Genomic DNA, 18149 nt, shown 5'->3' with positions numbered 1-18149 from the left:
TTTAAGCAATTATCATCCTTTCTAAAACAAAATGACACGCTGCAAGTGCAATACTAATTAGAATCATTCATCAATACAAAGTTTCACTAAAACTCCAAAGTCTTTCAGCTTTCAAGATGCAGTTAGTCGAAAACACAATTAACTGTTGTTCAGATCAAAGAAACACATACTACTAATACCATTTAGAAAGGGGCGTCCCAGATTAAATTAGATCAGCTGAAAGTTACAAATTCCGACCAATCCACGGTACCAAGGATAATGCGGTTCAACATCCTCACGAGTATTACAATTTGAACGACATACCACTAATCAATCTCCACTGGCACAGCCCTTACAGCCACAATGCACACACTCTATAACCTTCTCCTCCCTCAGATGCTTGGGCACTCGGCAAACACATGTGGTGGCAAAGTTATGATCCCGAGGCTGCATGCATCTTAAACAACAGAGGCGTTCGTATCCAGGCTGCAATTCAAACACAAGCCTTATGTCATGATTTGTCATCACAGTTGACTTCTAAAAATATATTAATTCATAAATATTAGATGTAGATAAAAGGACGCAAGGTACATGAGTTTGCTATATTTTCCTTAACATTTGTGGTATCGTAATTGAAGTACAGAAGTTCCTTTTTAACTTACTAATGCAGCTGACAATGCAAAATCCGATACATATTACTTTGCCTTCATCGTCAGCATATCCATGTCATACTACCCATGTCATACTTTATGTATTTCCCCCTGAATTCGCTAATTTTCTAGCAATGCTAAGTTTACTCCAATTTTCTTATAATAAATATTCATGCTTATGTTCTTTCAACTTTATTTACAGGTTTTTCATGATTAAAAGGGCGACCCCAAGCCAACAAGGCTCTCAACTTCCAATTCAAAACTAGGCAACTTATTTCCAAGTTCGATATACCATGCAGTCAACTTCATACACATATAATCCAGACAAAGGAAAGAAAACGCCAACTAATAGCAAATAAGGGTAGAAGAGATCTGAGACAAACCTTTTTCCATTTTGCAATTAGATTGCGGTCAGCATAGCCTTGGTCCAGGCAGAACTCATATAGTTCCTTGGATATTTCCTTTCTTCGATGGTAAAGGTCGAAAATATAGCGGCTCTTTTGATGTGCAATTTTGAAAATAGGCCACAAGGTCTCACATTTTCTCTTACCATCGTGAGTATCATTCTCCGCTGTCCAAAAGATACAGGAAACATTCATTAGTATACTTTTGAATACGCATCGATTTTTAAAAGTTCAATGAACAATGTAATAAAAACACGGAAAAAATTAAACCTTCTCTCATCTTAGCTTGTAGGTCGCGAAGAGTAGGCTCAATCAGTTCCCATCCGTCTGGGTATTTGACCCGGTTAGTCTTTACCTTTGGCATTTTCTACCTGTCATCCGTGGCAACATATAAGCTCAAAAACTCAATCCGCAGCAGCAATAGAATCAACGAGAAAAGAAGCCGTGTCCAAGAATATATTAATTAGCAAAAATCGCAAAATGATGAGCACCAAGCCCGAACCCAGGATTTGAAACTGGATTGGGCTGAACTTTTAAGCCAATTTTCCGAAGTCATAAGTTCCTCTCCAAAATTTGGGCATAGTCTAATTTGTTTTTATGGAATTTCCCAACAAAATGATAAGCTAACAACAATACAATTATACAAAATCAACTAAAATTCGAAGACCGACGGCTGGAGCTCCAATCCAATCCCAAAATTCAACTAAACTAAAATCAGAAATTGGACATTAATTCAATAATCCCTAAATCCCTAGATGAGACATCCAATTAAAAGAACCCTAATTCCTAAATCCGTAAATCAGAATTTAGAAACAGTAATCAGAAGAAATTAGACTGGAATAAGAAGAAGAATTGAACAAGAAGAAGAAGAGAGAAATGGGCTTATTGATGAAGAAGGACTTACAGCTGAGGAGGGAGGAGCAGCGGAGCGGCTGCAATGCGGAGGAGGAAACACGCTGTCGGATCAAAATGGCCTTTCGCTTTGTTTTTTTGGTCAAATGTCAGATTACATAGCCGACAGAACAACACTCATATCCAATAATACTGTGGTAGGAAGCCGCTTACAAAAGAAAAAAAAAAAAAAAAAAAGCTTTTGTTAAATTAGTACAAATTTTTTTTAAAAACACTTTCAAACATTTTAAAAGCACAGTCAAACGAACAATAAGTAACTTACATTTTACTCAAAATCACATCATATAACTTGTCAAACTAAACTCGTGTGTCTCATACTGTGTACATACAAGTGCATGTCTACTTTTTTTTTTCTTTCTTAAAAATGGAATAAAGGTTGACAAGTCATGGCTATTCATTATTTGTTGAGATTTGAAAGACTTACAGAAGCATTTCAGCTTTTTTGGCTATAAGTTTGGCTTCCACATTGGCATTGGGATTTCAAACATGAGACCTTCAGTTTTTAGTTTGAATAAAATATCGCAATTCGTGTTTTACCATTAAACCACCAGCTCGTAGTTAAATGCATGTGTACTGAACATATACCTCCCACAATTCTTGTAACATAAATAATACGAATGTGTAAAGTGTTGAAAATACTCATGGGTTAATGAATGCCTACAGTGATATTGAAAACATTGGTAGATTTTTCAATACCCACACAAAGTGATATTGACTTGGGAACGAAGGGGGATCGTATTGTCAAAAGGTATGTTGTAAATTTCAATGTACAGTTAATACGTTTGTTTGGAGTTGTTCTATAAATAGAACGCTCCGTATGATTTCAAGATACATTGAGAAAAAATGAAAGATCAATAACATCAGTATATATTCCTTCCTCTTTTGTTTGTCATCCTCTTATATTATAGTTACAGTGTAATATTTTACACATGCTTAGCTTTTGTCACTAGTAAAGATTTCCCTCTAACTTTTACCCATAAAGTACTTTTTAGCCAGTACAACATATCTCAACAATCCTCATAATACAGATGCATGTTTTGTACAAGTAAAGATACAATATATTATGCATATTACAGATGCATTTTTAAGTTTCAAAAGTGCTTTCTGCAAAAGTACTTTCATAATGCCGTACTAGTTTCATTGTTCCAAAACCCCAGCGTACAACTCTCCTCCCGCCGGTCCAAACATCCACGGCGGCCTAACTTGTTCCCCCTCTCTCTCTTCCCTCTCCCTTTCTTTCTTCTATCTCTGCAACCTGCCGAACCATAACCAGAACCAGAACCACACGCGACCTTTCCATCTTCCCGATCGTTCGATTCGATTCCCAATTTCAGATGGAAGCTACCCCTTCCTCCACTCTCTCTCTGCCGAAACCCATCGACATCTCCTCTGACCAATTGAGGTTTTTGAACCACCATTTCCCAGCCCAGGAAGATGTTCTTCACAAAGCTCCTCCTCTTTTGGCAGCACTTCGCTCTCACTACTCTGATTTGAATTCTCATCTCCAAGCGCTCCAAACAGCTCTCACCCAACGCACCGTGTCCTGGATTCGCCTCTCGTCTTCGGCGAAAACCACCCTCCACAATCTTCACATCAGTCTTCAGAATCTCAGCCTCCTCACTTCCCAGTGTACGTGCATTCTTTTATCTCCATCTGGGTTTTCGAAATTTGGGTCATTTAATTTATCTCCTTCTTTTGGGCATTGCAGATGGGAGTGGCTTGAAGAAGTTGCAGCGAGTTTTGGGTACGGAACTGCCTCAGCTTGCTAGGGAAGTGTTGCGAATTGAGACCATTCGCAGTTATCTTGGTGAGTTAGGGAGTGACCATTTTGTAATGCATTCTTCAATTTCAGATATTTGTGTAATTTAGTGTATACGATTCGCCATTGAAGCCGTGCAGTTCTCAATAACTCAGTGCCACTTTATTGAATTAACTCAACCGTTGTTTAAAAGCTGTCAATTCTGAATTCCTCACATTCATGTTCTGTTCTTTTAAACTATGTAGTTTTGTTGAGTACACTTTGACAAAGCGATGCCAAAAAGACAGTATAGTAGAGTTATAATGCCAAACGTACCACATAATACATATGATTCTTATGTTAATTGCACGAGGTGGCTGCAAATGTGTAGCTCATCCATGTAACTCCTTTCAAACCTGCCCTTATTTTTACGAGTATCGCTGTACTATTTACTACTTTTTGGGCTCAAAATGCTTAGCATTCATAGATTACATGTAGGACGTATAATGCATAAGATGTCCCTGCCAAATTTCGTCCGGTAACCTAACCACAAAAACTTTTCACTTTTCTATTGCAAAGAGTGAAGCGGTAAAGGGTGTGATTGTTTATAATACTGTAGTTTTTGATATCTACATTGTACAGAAGATATTATTACTCGGAAGCAGTTTACCATGTTACCACGTTATGCATTAGGTACCATATTATATATTGCCAGCATTTGCTTTATACAAATTACTCCAAATATCTAGGTACATCCGACAAATCTTTGAATTACAAAATATTTACAAACCTTGTTAGATTGATTTTTGTAACTCAAATACATTGCTGTGTTTTATGGTGGAAAAGTTATCAAGTAAATCCCATATCTCATTTGTTACGAGGCTGAAATTTTTATTGAATGTGTGTTTTCTTCAAAATGCTTGTGATAGTGAGCTCCCAAATCTGAAATTGTGATGCTGCTGCTGCAGTATTTTCGCATGACAATTTCCATTTTCTCTTTTGTATCTTTTTTAATACATGTTTTTTTATATTTATAATTTATTTTCTCTTGATATCCAAACGTCTTATATTTCACTGCTGGATGTGACATGCATTTCATTCTTGATATTGCTTTCAGTGTTGTAGAAGTCTCAAGCTAAACTACCCTCTTAATATTTCAGAGACTACTCTACAGTTAGAAGCTCGGGTTGGAGATCTAGAAGATGCAGTTTTCTGTTTTGTGAATTTCCATGGTGGAAAAATGTTCTCTGGAATGCTTTCAAATTCATCTGTATCGACTGAAACAATTTTGTCATTTCTTCTTATTAATTTTCAATGCAGAGTTGAATGGTAGATTAATTCACAAGGGTCAGTTGATCATACCGTATCTTATGAATGCAGGATGCTGGAACAAAGCACGAAAAGTTGCTTCAAGCCATAAAAGCATTGAATGATTTGGAAGTGTTGGTTGATGTTATGAAACTTCAACCACAGTGGCATCATCTTTTGACATCTGTTGATGGGAGGGTGGATAAAACTTTGGCTATTCTTCGTCCACAAGTTTTTGCCGATCACAGATCTCTTCTTGCTTCTCTGGGATGGCCGCCAAAACTTTCAACATCACAAATAGAAAGTGAGAAAATCGCAGGTCTCCCAAACCCATTAGTTTTAATGCAGGGAGAAAAAAGAAAGAGTTATTCGAATAGCTTCTTAGCTCTCTGTGCTTTACAGCATCTACAAACAAGGCGTGAAAAACGACAGCTCAATCTCTTAGGACAAGAGGTGTGCATGATACAGCTTTGGGCTATCGATGAGTTGGTGTCTCCTATTGCCTCACGGTTGGAATACCACTTTTCCAAGTGGATTGACCAGCCTGAACTTATATTTGCTCTTGCACACAAAACTACAAGGGGTTTTATTGCAGGAGTTGATGATGTGTTGCAGCCTCTGATTGATAAAGCAAGATTGGTAAACTATAGTGCTAAAGAAGCTTGGGTTGCAGCCATGGTACAACTGCTCTCTGAATTTTTGGCGAAAAGCATTTTTACAGATCTTGCAGAAAGATACAAGGACAAACAAATGAAATCTGAAGTTATAGAATTATGGCTTCATCTGGTCGACCTTATAGTTTTATTTGATAAACAAATGCAGTCACTTGTAAGTTCAGATGTCACTCTGTTTCTGACAGAGTCAGAAAGGGTGGAAAGTCTTTCTGGAAGCATTTCAGCTTTGATGGTGTTTTGTAAAAGGCCGGATTGGCTGAAGATTTGGGGAAAGATAGAGCTTAAAAATGCCTGTAGGAAATTCAAAACAGATTTGAAATCTGAAAGAGCTTGGTTAGTTGATGAAAAACATCAAGATGCCTTGCAATTGGATACGGAATTTGAGCAGTTTCTTCTTTCAACTAGAGAAGACTACAGAGCTCCGTTAATTGCAGAATCTGCCCTTAGAATCACCTGGGAAATGGTTGAAAAATGCCAAACTATGCCTTCCACTTTAGCACGTATACAATTTGTTAGGTCAACTGCTGTCAGATTCCTCTGGTACTTTTTTAAAGTTTTGCTTCTACGGTGCAATAAAACTGAAATTTCTCCTGACAATCTTGATGATGATGCCTTAGTTAGACTATCTGGATCAGTTAATGCTTCCAAATATGTCGAATCCAAACTTCGACAGTGGAGTGATGATGTGAACTTCTTGGAGATGAAAGTTGCTGAAAATGATACTAGTGACCAGGAGAAAGATGACAGTACTGAGATCAGTTTCTTCAGAGAAGAAATAAAAAGCTTGTCGGAGCTTGCAACTAACTGGTTGTTGGAGATCATTTCTGTTCTCCTTCGTCAGTTTGAAACTCTTTCATGGGAATATGTGCAAAAGGTGAAACATTATGACCAACAACTAGAAGGCTCGACTCCAGTGGAAATATCAGCAGCCATGGATATAACTATATCAGTTGATTTCATTGAACCGTTAGATGTTTTGAGAAGTCATCTCATGCTTTTGAGAATGCGTCTTAATCCCAAAGACTTCTTAGATCTGTGGAGAAGTGTTTCTGAGGGACTTGACCATTTCATATCTTCCAGTGGTATCGGATGTGGTATTCAACCTTTTGATAATAGGATCAAACAGTTCGAAACGGATATGCAAGCATTGTTTTCTGTTTTCCAGCCTTTTTGTGTTCGGCCTGAAGCATTTTTTCCCCGTACTATAGAGACCATAAAGCTACTGAAAATGAACAAAGGAAGAAGGTGAAGCATTTCAGGTAATTTCTTAATTCTTAAAATGGTGACAATGAAACAAATTTTGTGCATTTATCTAGAATTTTACATGTATCTTTTGATGAAAGTGGAATTAGCTTGAGGGTATGAAAAGCAACAGAAACAAAGCGTGCAAGTTTCTCACAGAATAAGAAAATAAGAAAATAAGTGAAAATAGCTTGAGTAACACATGCAACAACAACAACAACAACAACAACAAAGCCTTTTCCCACTAAGTGGGGTCGGCTATATGAATCCTATAACGCCATTGCGCTCGGTTTTGTGTCATGTCCTCCGTTAGATCCAAGTACTCTAAGTCTTTTCTTAGAGTCTCTTCCAAAGTTGTCCTAGGTCTTCCTCTACCCCTTCGGCCCTGAACCTCTGTCCCGTAGTCACATCTTCGAACCGGAGCGTCAGTCGGCCTTCTTTGCACATGTTCAAAATCACCGGAGCCGATTTTTTCTCATCTTTCCTACAATTTCGGCTACTCCTACTTTACCTCGGATATCCTCATTCCCAATCTTATCCTTTCTCGTGTGCCCACACATCCCACGAAGCATCCTCATCTCCGCTACACCCATTTTGTGTACGTGTTGATGCTTCACCACCCAACATTCTGTGCCATACAACATCGCTAGCCTTATTGCCGTCCTATAAAATTTTCCCTTGAGCTTCAGTGGCCTACGACGGTCACACAACACGCCGGATGCACTCTTTCCATCCAGCTCGTATTCTATGGTTGAGATCTCCATCTAATTCTCCGTTCTCTTGCAAGATAGATCCTAGGTAGCGAAAACGATTGCTTTTTGTGATCTTCGCTAGATTGCTCCGGTCATTAGTGTGGATAAGTATATAAATGGATAGAGATAGGAAAGCAAACACAAGATGTACGTGGTTCACCCAGATTGGCTACGTCCACGGAATAGAAGAGTTCTCATTAATTGTGAAGGGTTTACACAAGTACATAGGTTCAAGCTCTCATTTAGTGAGTACAAGTGAATGATTTAGTACAAATGACATTAGGAAATATTGTGGGAGAATGATCTCGTAATCACGAAACTTCTAAGTATCGGAGTGTGGTGTCGTCTTGACTTGCCTTATCTGTCTCATAGGTAGATGTGGCATCTTCTCTGGAAGTACTCTTCCTCCATCCAGGGGTGGTATCTTTAACTGGTGGAGATGCACAAGGTAATGTATCAATTTCACTTGAAGCTTACTTGTAGTTTCAGGCTTGGTCAAGCGCGATACAAACCATGTAGTAGGAGTCCCCCAAGTCGCCGAGCTAGGGGGTCTGCTGAAAGAGGTGACAGACAAGGTAAGCAATCAGAGCTCCGACTGATTGTTCACCTTCTCCCCATCTTGCAGCAGCATGAAGGATAAAGAGAAGAAAAATGAGAAGAGATGATATGAGATACTTTTGCTTTTGAAGAAGTAACTTTCCACAGGCTTATTCTTGAACTGAGCTGGAGGGTTTTCTGGTTTCCTCCAGAGTATAAGGCCGACTGAAGAATTTGAGGGTCAAAACAAGTCCATCAAATCTAGAGTACGTTCCACCCTGCTGATATGGGATACTTTTGCTTTTGACAGAGTAATGAATGTATCGGCACGTGTGCTGTTACGTTTGTCTCCACATGCTTCCTTGTATCCTTCGCACTTGCCCTATCTGTTCCTCAAGCAGATGCGGAATCTTCCCTGGAAACATAAGATGTTGAAGATGAGTACTCGAGAGCAATGCCAGGTAAGTAATCAGGTAAGGGGTTCCAGGCAGTCAGTTCCTGGCTGGAAGCTTGATTCCAAGTGCTGACTGATTGTTCTCTTTCTCCTTGTCTTGCAGGTAAAAACAAGGCCAAAAGAAAAGACAGGGAAAAAGCATGATATGGGATACTCTTGCTTTTAACCCTGATGATATGAGATATTCTTGCTCTAGTATAGCTTGTTTGCAGAGGTATTATCGGGGGGAAAGAAAGCTGAATATTTCGAAAGGCTTCGTTGGGAGTGCCCTCTCAGATATGATGAAGGGTTGAGCATTTTTGCAGGTCTGCCTGTCCGTTGGGGATGGAGGTCGACATATATAGGAGTCTCCCTAACAACAAGTAGTAATGCTATTCCTTTACCCTGCTTGGTCATAGCACGGTAGTGGGAGCTGCCAGTTTCACATGTTTTAACTCTGTCAGAGCACTTTGAAAAAGTGGTCTGTGGTATCTGGCTCTCGAGATTCGGAGAACGATGCCTCTTCGATTTTTGAGAAAGCAATCATGCTGGGGGTATGACTCTCGAGATTCGGAGAGCAGTGTCTCTTCGATTTTTGAGGAAGTAATCATGTTGGGAGTCTGGCTCTCGAGATTCGGAGGGTGGTGCCTCTTCGATTTTGGAGCAAGCAATCTTGTTGGGAGTGTTGTCTCGAATGTGAGTAAAGGTTGGGCATGTTTGCTAGTCTACCTTGCCACGAAGCACAAAGGTTGACACACAGGGACTTTCCAATTATCCAGCAATGGTACTGTTCCTTTACCCTCTCTTCGATTTTGAGAAAGTAGTCATGTTGGGAGTCTGGCTCTCGAGATTCGGAGGACGGTGCCTCTTCGATTTTGGAGCAAGCAATCTTATTGGGAGTGTTTTCTCGAATGTGAGTAAAGGTTGGGCATGTTTGCTAGTCTACCTTGCCACGAAGCACAGAGGTTGACACACAGGGACTTTCCAATTATCCAGCAGTGGTACTGTTCCTTTACAGTTGTGGGTAATAATATGGTAGCTAGACCTTCAAAATTTATGTGTCTAAACTTTTGTTAGTGCTGTTTCTTTGCTATTCTTTTACCTTTCTTGGTCAGAGCGATGTAGTGGGAGCTGCAAGCTTCACGTGCTCAACTTTGGCAGAGAACTTTGGCAAAGTTATTTGTGGTACCCATGAGCTATTGTTGCGTGTGGGAAGTGGGTGATTGAACAGTAAGATTCATGTGCTTTCTACTTCACCAGAAGTCTTCGACAGAATGCCCATAATTTCTGCAAAGCTGAGTGTGCGTGTGACAGGTGTTGACAAGGCTAGAAAAGTAGGTGCCTCTTCGATTTCTGAGATCGGCCCTCGTGGTCTCTGAGCAGCCCAGCTTTTGAGAAAGCGAGCGCCTCTTCGATTGATTCGGAGAACGATGCCTCATCGATTTTTGAGAAAGCAATCATGCTGGGGGTCTGGCTCTCAAGATTCGGGGAGCAGTGTCTCTTCGATTTTTGAGAAAGTAATCATGTTGGGAGTCTGGCTCTCGAGATTCGGAGGGCGGTGCCTCTTCGATTTTGGAGCAAGCAATCTTGTTGGGAGTGTTTTCTCGAATGTGAGTAAAGGTTGGGCATGTTTGCTAGTCTACCTTGCCACGAAGCACAGAGGTTGACACACAGGGACTTTCCAATTATCCAGCAATGGTACTGTTCCTTTACCCTCTCTTCGATTTTTAAGAAAGTAGTCATGTTGGGAGTCTGGCTCTCGAGATTCGGAGGACGGTGCCTCTTCGATTTTGGAGCAAGCAATCTTATTGGGAGTGTTTTCTCGAATGTGAGTAAAGGTTGGGCATGTTTGCTAGTCTACCTTGCCACGAAGCACAGAGGTTGACACACAGGGACTTTCCAATTATCCAGCAGTGGTACTGTTCCTTTACCCTTGTGGGTAATAATATGGTAGCTAGACCTTCAAAATTTATGGGTCTAAACTTTGTTAGTGCTGTTTCTTTGCTATTCTTTTACCCTTCTTGGTCAGAGCGATGTAGTGGGAGCTGCAAGCTTCACGTGCTCAACTTTGGCAGAGAACTTTGGCAAAGTTATCTGTGGTACCCATGAGCTATTGTTGCGTGTGGGAAGTGGGTGATTGAACAGTAAGATTCATGTGTTTTCTACTTCCCCAGAAGTCTTTGACAGAATGCCCATAATTTCCGCAAAACTGAGTGTGCGTGTGACAGGTGCTGACAAGGCTGGAAAAGGCTGGAAAAGTAGGTGCCTCTTCGATTTCTGATATCGGCCCTCGTGGTCTCTGGGGAGCCCAGCTTTTGAGAAAGCGAGCGCCTCTTCGATTTTTGAGATCGGCCTTCGTGGTCTTTGAGCAGCCCAACTTTTGAGAAAGCAAACGCCTCTTCGATTTCTGAGATCAACCCTCGTGATCTCTAAGCAGCCCAGCTTTTGAGAAAGCAAACGCCTCTTCGATTTCTGAGCAGGCGCCTCTTCGATTTCTGAGCAGGCGCCTCTTCGATTTCTGAAGCTTCGTCGAGTGCAGATTTTTATAGGGGCTGGCATTAAGTTCCAAAGCACACTTGAATCTCCACCAGTAGAAGCTTCATTCTTGCACTACTAAGATCTTGATTTGTCCGACCTCTTCTCTCTTCAACACCTTTGAAAATGTCTGGCCCCTCCGACCGTCGTTTTGACTTGAACCTTGTTGAAGAGGCAGCCCCGCCTTCTCCAGACAACATATGGCGCCCATCCTTCGTCTCCCCTACTGGTCCTCTTACCGTTGGGGATTCCGTGATGAAGAATGATATGACCGCTGCGGTGGTGGCCAGGAACCTTCTCACTCCCAAAGATAACAGACTACTTTCCAAACGGTCTGATGAGTTAGCTGTTAAGGATTCGCTGGCTCTCAGTGTTCAGTGTGCAGGTTCTGTGTCTAATATGGCCCAACGCCTATTTGCTCGAACCCGCCAAGTTGAATCATTGGCGGCTGAAGTGATGAGTCTCAAACAGGAGATTAGAGGGCTCAAGCATGAGAATAAACAGTTGCACCGGCTCGCACATGACTATGCTACAAACATGAAGAGGAAGCTTGACCAGATGAAGGAAACTGATGGTCAGGTTTTACTTGATCATCAGAGATTTGTGGGTTTGTTCCAAAGGCATTTATTGCCTTCGTCTTCTGGGGCTGTACCGCGTAATGAAGCTCCAAATGATCAACCTCTGATGCCTCCTCCTTCTAGGGTTCTGTCCAGTACTGAGGCTCCAAATGATCCCCCTCCGGTGCCTTCTCTTTCTGGGGCTCTACCGACTGCTGAGACTTCTCCTAAGCAACCTTTGTGAAGGCTCCCTCTTGTGTGCTTATTTTGACTCATGTATATGTACATATTTGTAGCTTATCGGGGATATCAATAAATAAGCTTTCCTTCATTTCAACGTATTGTGTTAAATACACCAAAGCCTTCTTCGCTAAGTTCTTTGAATTTTCTTTTGTTAAAGCTTGTATGTTGAAGCTTTCTGAGTGGAGCATGTAGGTTGGGGTAGTGTTCTCTTAATTTCCCGAATGAGGAAAACTTCTCGGTTGGAGACTTGGAAAATCCAAGTCACTGAGTGGGATCGGCTATATGAATCTTAGAACGCCATTGTGCTCGATCCTGTGTCATGTCCTTCGTTAGATCCAAGTACTCTAAGTCTTTTCTTAGAGTCTCTTCCAAAGTTTTCCTAGGTCTTCCTCTACCCCTTCGGCCCTGAACCTCTGTCCCATAGTCGCATCTTCTAATCGGAACGTCAGTAGGCCTTCTTTGCACATGTCCAAACCACCGTAACCGATTTTCTCTCATCTTTCCTTCAATTTCAGCTACTCCTACTTTACCCCGGATATCCTCATTCCTAATCTTATCCTTTCTCGTGTGCCCACACATCCAACGAAGCATCCTCATCTCCGCTACACCCATTTTGTGTACGTGTTGATGTTTCACCGCCCAACATTCTGTGCCATACAGCATCGCCGGCCTTATTGCCGTCCTATAAAATTTTCCCTTGAGCTTCAGTGGCATACGGCGGTCACACAACACGCCGGATGCACTCTTCCACTTCATCCATCCAGCTTGTATTCTATGGTTGAGATCTCCATCTAATTCTCCGTTCTTTTGCAAGATAGATCCTAGGTAACGAAAACGGTCGCTCTTTGGTATTTCTTGATCTCCGATCCTCACCCCTAACTCGTTTTGGCCTCCATTTGCACTGAACTTGCACTCCATATATTCTGTCTTTGATCGGCTTAGGCGAAGACCTTTAGATTCCAACACTTCTCTCCAAAGGTTAAGCTTTGCATTTACCCCTTCCTGAGTTTCATCTATCAACACTATATCGTCTGCGAAAAGCATACACCAAGGAATATCATCTTGAATATGTCGTGTTAACTCATCCATTACCAACGCAAAAAGGTAAGGACTTAAGGATGAGCCTTGATGTAATCCTACAGTTATGGGAAAGCTTTCGGTTTGTCCTTCATGAGTTCTTACGGCAGTCTTTGCTCCTTCATACATATCCTTTATAGCTTGGATATATGCTACTCGTACTCCTTTCTTCTCTAAAATCCTCCAAAGAATGTCTCTTGGGACCCTAACATACGCTTTTTCCAAATCTATAAAGACCATGTGTAAATCCTTTTTCCAATCTCTATATCTTTCCATCAATCTTCGTAAGAGATAGATTGCCTCCATGGTTGAGCGCCCTGGCATGAACCCGAATTGGTTGTCCGAAACCCGTGTCTCTTGCCTCAATCTATGCTCAATGACTCTCTCCCAGAGCTTCATTGTATGACTCATTAGCTTAATACCCCTATAGTTCATGCAATTTTGTACGTCGCCCTTATTCTTGTAGATAGGCACCAAAGTGCTCATTCGCCACTCATTTGGCATCTTCTTCGTTTTCAAAATCCTATTGAAAAGGTCAGTGAGCCATGTTATACCTGTCTCTCCCAAAAGTTTCCACACTTCGATTGGTATATCGTCTGGGCCTATTGCTTTTTTATGCTTCATCTTCTTCAAAGCTACAACCACTTCTTCCTTCCGGATTCGACGATAAAAAGAGTAGTTTCTACACTCTTCTGAGTTACTCAACTCCCCTAAAGAAGCACTCATTTCATGTCCTTCATTGAAAAGATTATGAAAATAACCTCTCCATCTGTCTTTAACCGCGTTCTCTGTAGCAAGAACCTTTCCATCCTCATCCTTGATGCACCTCACTTGGTTTAGGTCCCTTGTCTTCTTTTCCCTTGCTCTAGATAGTTTATAGATATCCAACTCTCCTTCTTTGGTATCTAGTCGTTTATACATATCGTCGTAAGCCGCTAACTTAGCTTCTCTGACAGCTTTCTTCGCCTCTTGCTTCGCTTTTCTATACCTTTCACCATTTTCATCAGTCCTCTCCTTGTATAAGGCTTTACAACATTCCTTCTTAGCCTTCACCTTTGTTTGTACCTCCTCATTCCACCACCAAGATTCCTTTTGGTGTGGGGCAAAGCCCTTGGACTCTCCTAATACCTCTTTTGCTACTTTTCGGATACAACTAGCCATGGAATCCCACATTTGGCTAGCTTCCCCCTCTCTATCCCACACACATTGGGTGATTACCTTCTCTTTGAAAATGGCTTGTTTTTCTTCTTTTAGATTCCACCATCTAGTCCTTGGGCACTTCCAAGTCTTGTTCTTTTGTCTTACTCTTTTGATATGTACATCCATCACCAACAAGCGATGTTGATTAGCCACGCTCTCTCCTGGTATAACTTTGCAATCCTTACAAGTTATACGATCCCCTTTCCTCATTAGAAGAAAATCTATTTGTGTTTTTGACGACCCACTCTTGTAGGTGATCACATGTTCTTCTCTCTTCTTAAAGAAGGTGTTGGCTAAGAAGAGATCATATGCCATTGCAAAATCCAAGATAGCTTCCCCATCCTCGTTTCTCTCCCCAAAACCATGGCCACCATGAAAACCTCCATAGTTGCCTGTCTCCCTGCCCACGTGTCCATTTAAATCTCCTCCTATAAATAACTTCTCCGTCTGAGCAATTCCTTGCACCAAGTCTCCAAGATCTTCCCAAAATTTCTCCTTCGAACTCGTATCCAACCCTACTTGAGGTGCGTACGCACTAATCACATTGATAAGTTCTTGTCCTATTACAATCTTGATTGCCATGATTCTATCTCCTACCCTCTTGACATCTACAACATCTTGTACCAAGGTCTTGTCCACGATGATGCCAACACCGTTTCTCGTTCTATTTGTGCCCGAATACCAAAGTTTAAACCCTGAGTTTTCTAGATCCTTTGCCTTACTACCAACCCACTTAGTTTCTTGTAGGCACATAATATTTATCCTTCTCCTCACCATAACTTCCACTACTTCCATAGATTTTCCCGTTAAGGTTCCTATATTCCACGTTCCTAAACGCATTTTGCTCTCTTGAACTCTACCCTTCTGTCCTAGCTTCTTCACCCTCCCCCGTCTAATAGGATCAAAGTACTTCTTTTGTGTGTCCCGGGTAAAGTTGATAGGAGCATATGCTCCCAAACAACTTTGAGTGGAGTCGTTCGAAAAGAAGTTTCTATGGCCCCCTTGCTCATTTAACACTGCATCCGGGTGCCGATGGAGATACAGCGACCCTTGCTCACTTATCACTGTGCTCAGGCCACACAGCGCGCCACTTACGGGTGACGCCCTAGCTTTAGCGCGATTTTGTTCTGGATTCATTTTCATAAGGATTCGACGTGATCATGGAGTGCCGGCTGTCGACTACCTGACGCCCTCCCCCTCCTCCTTTATCCGGGCTTGGGACCGGCCATGTAAGACATAGGCGGAGTTTGAGTAACACATGCAAAAGCGTTTAAATTAGATACAAATTCTTGTTGCATCCAGGATCATTAGGATGCAAGTGTTAACAAGTTTTACTTTATTTACCTTTTTACCATAAGCTTTATCAAAATAAAGTAAGCAAAGTACAACATCATTGGTCAGGACTCAGGAGTGGACAAGTAGTTCACCAAATGAATAGTAAGTCTACCATCCACCAACTACACAGAAGTAACATAACAACACGTCTCGATAAACAGTTGCTACCCAATAGTTGGGGCAAAAGGTCAATGTTTTATGGGGTGTACTGGCGTTAGCTTTCTGAGTTATTTGGATGAAACACAAAATGGTTTTAAGATTGCAGTGGTGCAGTGGTGGATGAGGTCAGATTCTGGTCCTTGCTGTAGGCTTTTGATGTTTATAAAGTAACAAGTTCAAGGCCTTTCTCCTATTCTTTTAGATTGGAAGGCTGAAGAACCCTAGATATGTTGGAATTGGTTTTATTAGGGGTTGGATTTTGTTCTGGGAAGAAATTATTATATATCTATTACTTTTGAATTGGGTTCCTAGTCAACTCTATCTTATTTTGTTTAGATGAGTAGTAACATGTTTGTATTCATCAAAAAATATGAAGTTACCAACCTTATAGCGGAATAATGGAGTATGGGTAAAATACTTGCATATGCTACCTTCCCATAGCAACGCCCTCAATTAAGTTCCTATTTTCCTTTCTCACGAACAACCCATACTTAGGACATCAACCACTAACTTTTGTAGAAACAAAGACATGAATCCCTCTTGTTAGGCCTCCATATAGAAGTCCGAACCTCTCTGATGGCCTCCCATAGCTCAGGCAGCCAGTGATTTACAACCTCCACCATCTGCAGAAACGTTTCCTAGCCAACAAGGCAACAGATAATCTAAACAGGCCATTGATGAAGAATAATGTATTTATTGGTAATTCCATCAATGAAGAATCCCTGGAAAATCCTCAACAAAATGTCCTGACCACTTCCCAACGATCTTGAAAGCTCACCATTTCAAATCCATATTCCCCACCAAGGCAACTTCCTGCTGTCACAATTTTAATATTCAAAACTTTTATTCCTAGCTTGAAAAAATCCTGAAGCGTTTAGTTTCAGAGCAAAGTCCATCTTGTGAAGAAGCATTGGAACTTGGATGGTTTGTAAATCTGCATAACATCTACAGTTAATCACTATTGTCCTTTTATTCTGGAAGTTCGTTAGCCTCTTTTCCTCATACTGATGGACAGATTGACAAGACTGCCTTTTTAGATCTTAGAAACTTGTGTTGTGGTTTAAAGACATCCTGTTGTAGAATATCAACGTTGGAGTTTGCAGGTGTTTGAAAATTTGAATTAATAGGGATAATGAGGGGCTGGTCTTGAAGAAACTGGATGCTGCAATTGTGGAACAGATGCAGTTCACTCCAGAATTTTGGTGTTGTTTGGTCGTTTATTTTGGGCTGAAAGTGGTCGAAATTATATGCTTTAGGCATCGATTGTAAGAAAACATCAAGGATTGGGGCTGGTAAACAACTTGGGTTAATACTTTTTTTTATTTTAATTATAATTAGGGACTGATTATTCTTTTTTTTCATGAATAGAATATGAAATTGGTAATATATTTGATTATGAAGGTTTGCAAATGTATCAAATGTTCAAATTTCGATTGGCAATCATTATTTTTCAGAAGTCCTGGTCATGATAAATAATTTTGTTCTGCATCTTGGTTGTTGTCTTTTGTTATATTGTTTTTCTGGAAGTTGTTATTTTGGTTACTTCTTTTGTGATCGTATAAACTGTCTCACTTTTTGTCTGTTTAAATAAACTAGGTGTACCTTGGCCTAGTTGCCCATATACGAGTCCTTGGACCAGTGCAATGTGGGGAAACAGCAATATATCTGAAATGGGAGCAACCATAGTAGCATGTCCATGTTCCATGGTTCCCGCCACTCTAGTAGCTGTTGGACCTTGCTAGCAACAGAGGAAGTCTTGCAGACCCTTTTCGGCAGTCATCCATAAACCTCACTAGGCCCTAAAATGGCCAAAAATTGTGAAGGTGCTGGGTGCGGTGGTAGCTGCAGGCTGCATCCTCCCTATCATTGAGGCACATCAGTCAACAAGAATCCTGGTGGTGGCATTTGCGATTGTTATGCTGGCTTTTGCTCAACCATGGTGTGGCGTGCTGCATAACATAATGGTTGGCTGCAATTACGGTATCATTTGAAGATTATTGACTGCATATTTTAACCCGGTTATCAAGCTCAAAAACCGAAACGCCTGAGGATCAGATATGTGTCAAAAGCTGTAAAAGGAGCAATACATTTCGCAATGTTTAAAGAAGACAGGTTTTTTGTGTGTTAATTGATTTTTAAGGATTTTCCTTTTTTTTCTATTTAACCCTGTCTCAGCCAACTTCACTTAAGTGGGATAACGCTTGGTGGTTGTCTGTCTATTTAACCACTCTTGGTTAGGACCAAAATGTATGGATTGTAGCAGTAACACTCTTAAGAATACTGAATTCGAATGTGCGTTCGTGCTTCATTTACAGGCAATTTTTGTGAATATAGAGGATGTCATTTTATTTTTTTTCCTTTTTATGACAAGACAATATGTTATTCTAAACTAATTCACGGGAAAGAGGATTCGA

The 18149-nt window shown here is 40.9% G+C and overlaps 2 protein-coding genes across 2 annotated transcripts; one reads left to right on the top strand and one right to left on the bottom strand.

The window, feature by feature from the left end:
- Window positions 1-32: 32 nt before the first annotated feature.
- Window positions 33-2101, bottom strand: LOC126627200 (protein BUD31 homolog 1-like). Its single transcript, XM_050296644.1, has 4 exons — window positions 1938-2101; window positions 1304-1404; window positions 1013-1200; window positions 33-465 (listed from the first exon to the last, which is right to left on the bottom strand). The coding sequence occupies exons 2-4, from the start codon at window positions 1395-1397 to the stop codon at window positions 310-312; spliced, it is 438 nt and encodes a 145-aa protein (XP_050152601.1). The 5' UTR covers window positions 1398-1404; window positions 1938-2101; the 3' UTR covers window positions 33-309.
- Window positions 2102-2999: 898 nt separating this feature from the next.
- Window positions 3000-18064, top strand: LOC126627194 (RINT1-like protein MAG2L). The gene is made up of 5 exons (XM_050296631.1): window positions 3000-3574; window positions 3654-3752; window positions 4844-4953; window positions 5064-6924; window positions 17332-18064. Exons 1-4 carry the CDS (start codon window positions 3280-3282, stop codon window positions 6912-6914), a joined length of 2355 nt encoding a protein of 784 aa, XP_050152588.1. The 5' UTR covers window positions 3000-3279; the 3' UTR covers window positions 6915-6924; window positions 17332-18064.
- Window positions 18065-18149: the final 85 nt, after the last annotated feature.

This window comes from Malus sylvestris, chromosome 6 (genome assembly GCF_916048215.2).
Source record: "Malus sylvestris chromosome 6, drMalSylv7.2, whole genome shotgun sequence".
Classification (NCBI taxonomy): domain Eukaryota; kingdom Viridiplantae; phylum Streptophyta; class Magnoliopsida; order Rosales; family Rosaceae; genus Malus; species Malus sylvestris.
This window is presented reverse-complemented; position numbering and strand designations above follow the sequence as displayed.

Coding starts and splice junctions, on each gene's coding strand:
- LOC126627200 (XM_050296644.1), bottom strand. CDS start 1,397: ATGCCAAAGGTAAAGACTAACCGGGTCAAATACCCAGACGGATGGGAA. Junction 1,201..1,303: donor ACAAGCTAAGATGAGAGAAG/GTTTAATTTTTT, acceptor TCTTTTGGACAG/CGGAGAATGATACTCACGAT. Junction 466..1,012: donor TAATTGCAAAATGGAAAAAG/GTTTGTCTCAGA, acceptor TTTGAATTGCAG/CCTGGATACGAACGCCTCTG.
- LOC126627194 (XM_050296631.1), top strand. CDS start 3,280: ATGGAAGCTACCCCTTCCTCCACTCTCTCTCTGCCGAAACCCATCGAC. Junction 3,575..3,653: donor CAGCCTCCTCACTTCCCAGT/GTACGTGCATTC, acceptor TGGGCATTGCAG/ATGGGAGTGGCTTGAAGAAG. Junction 4,954..5,063: donor GAATGCTTTCAAATTCATCT/GTATCGACTGAA, acceptor TTATGAATGCAG/GATGCTGGAACAAAGCACGA.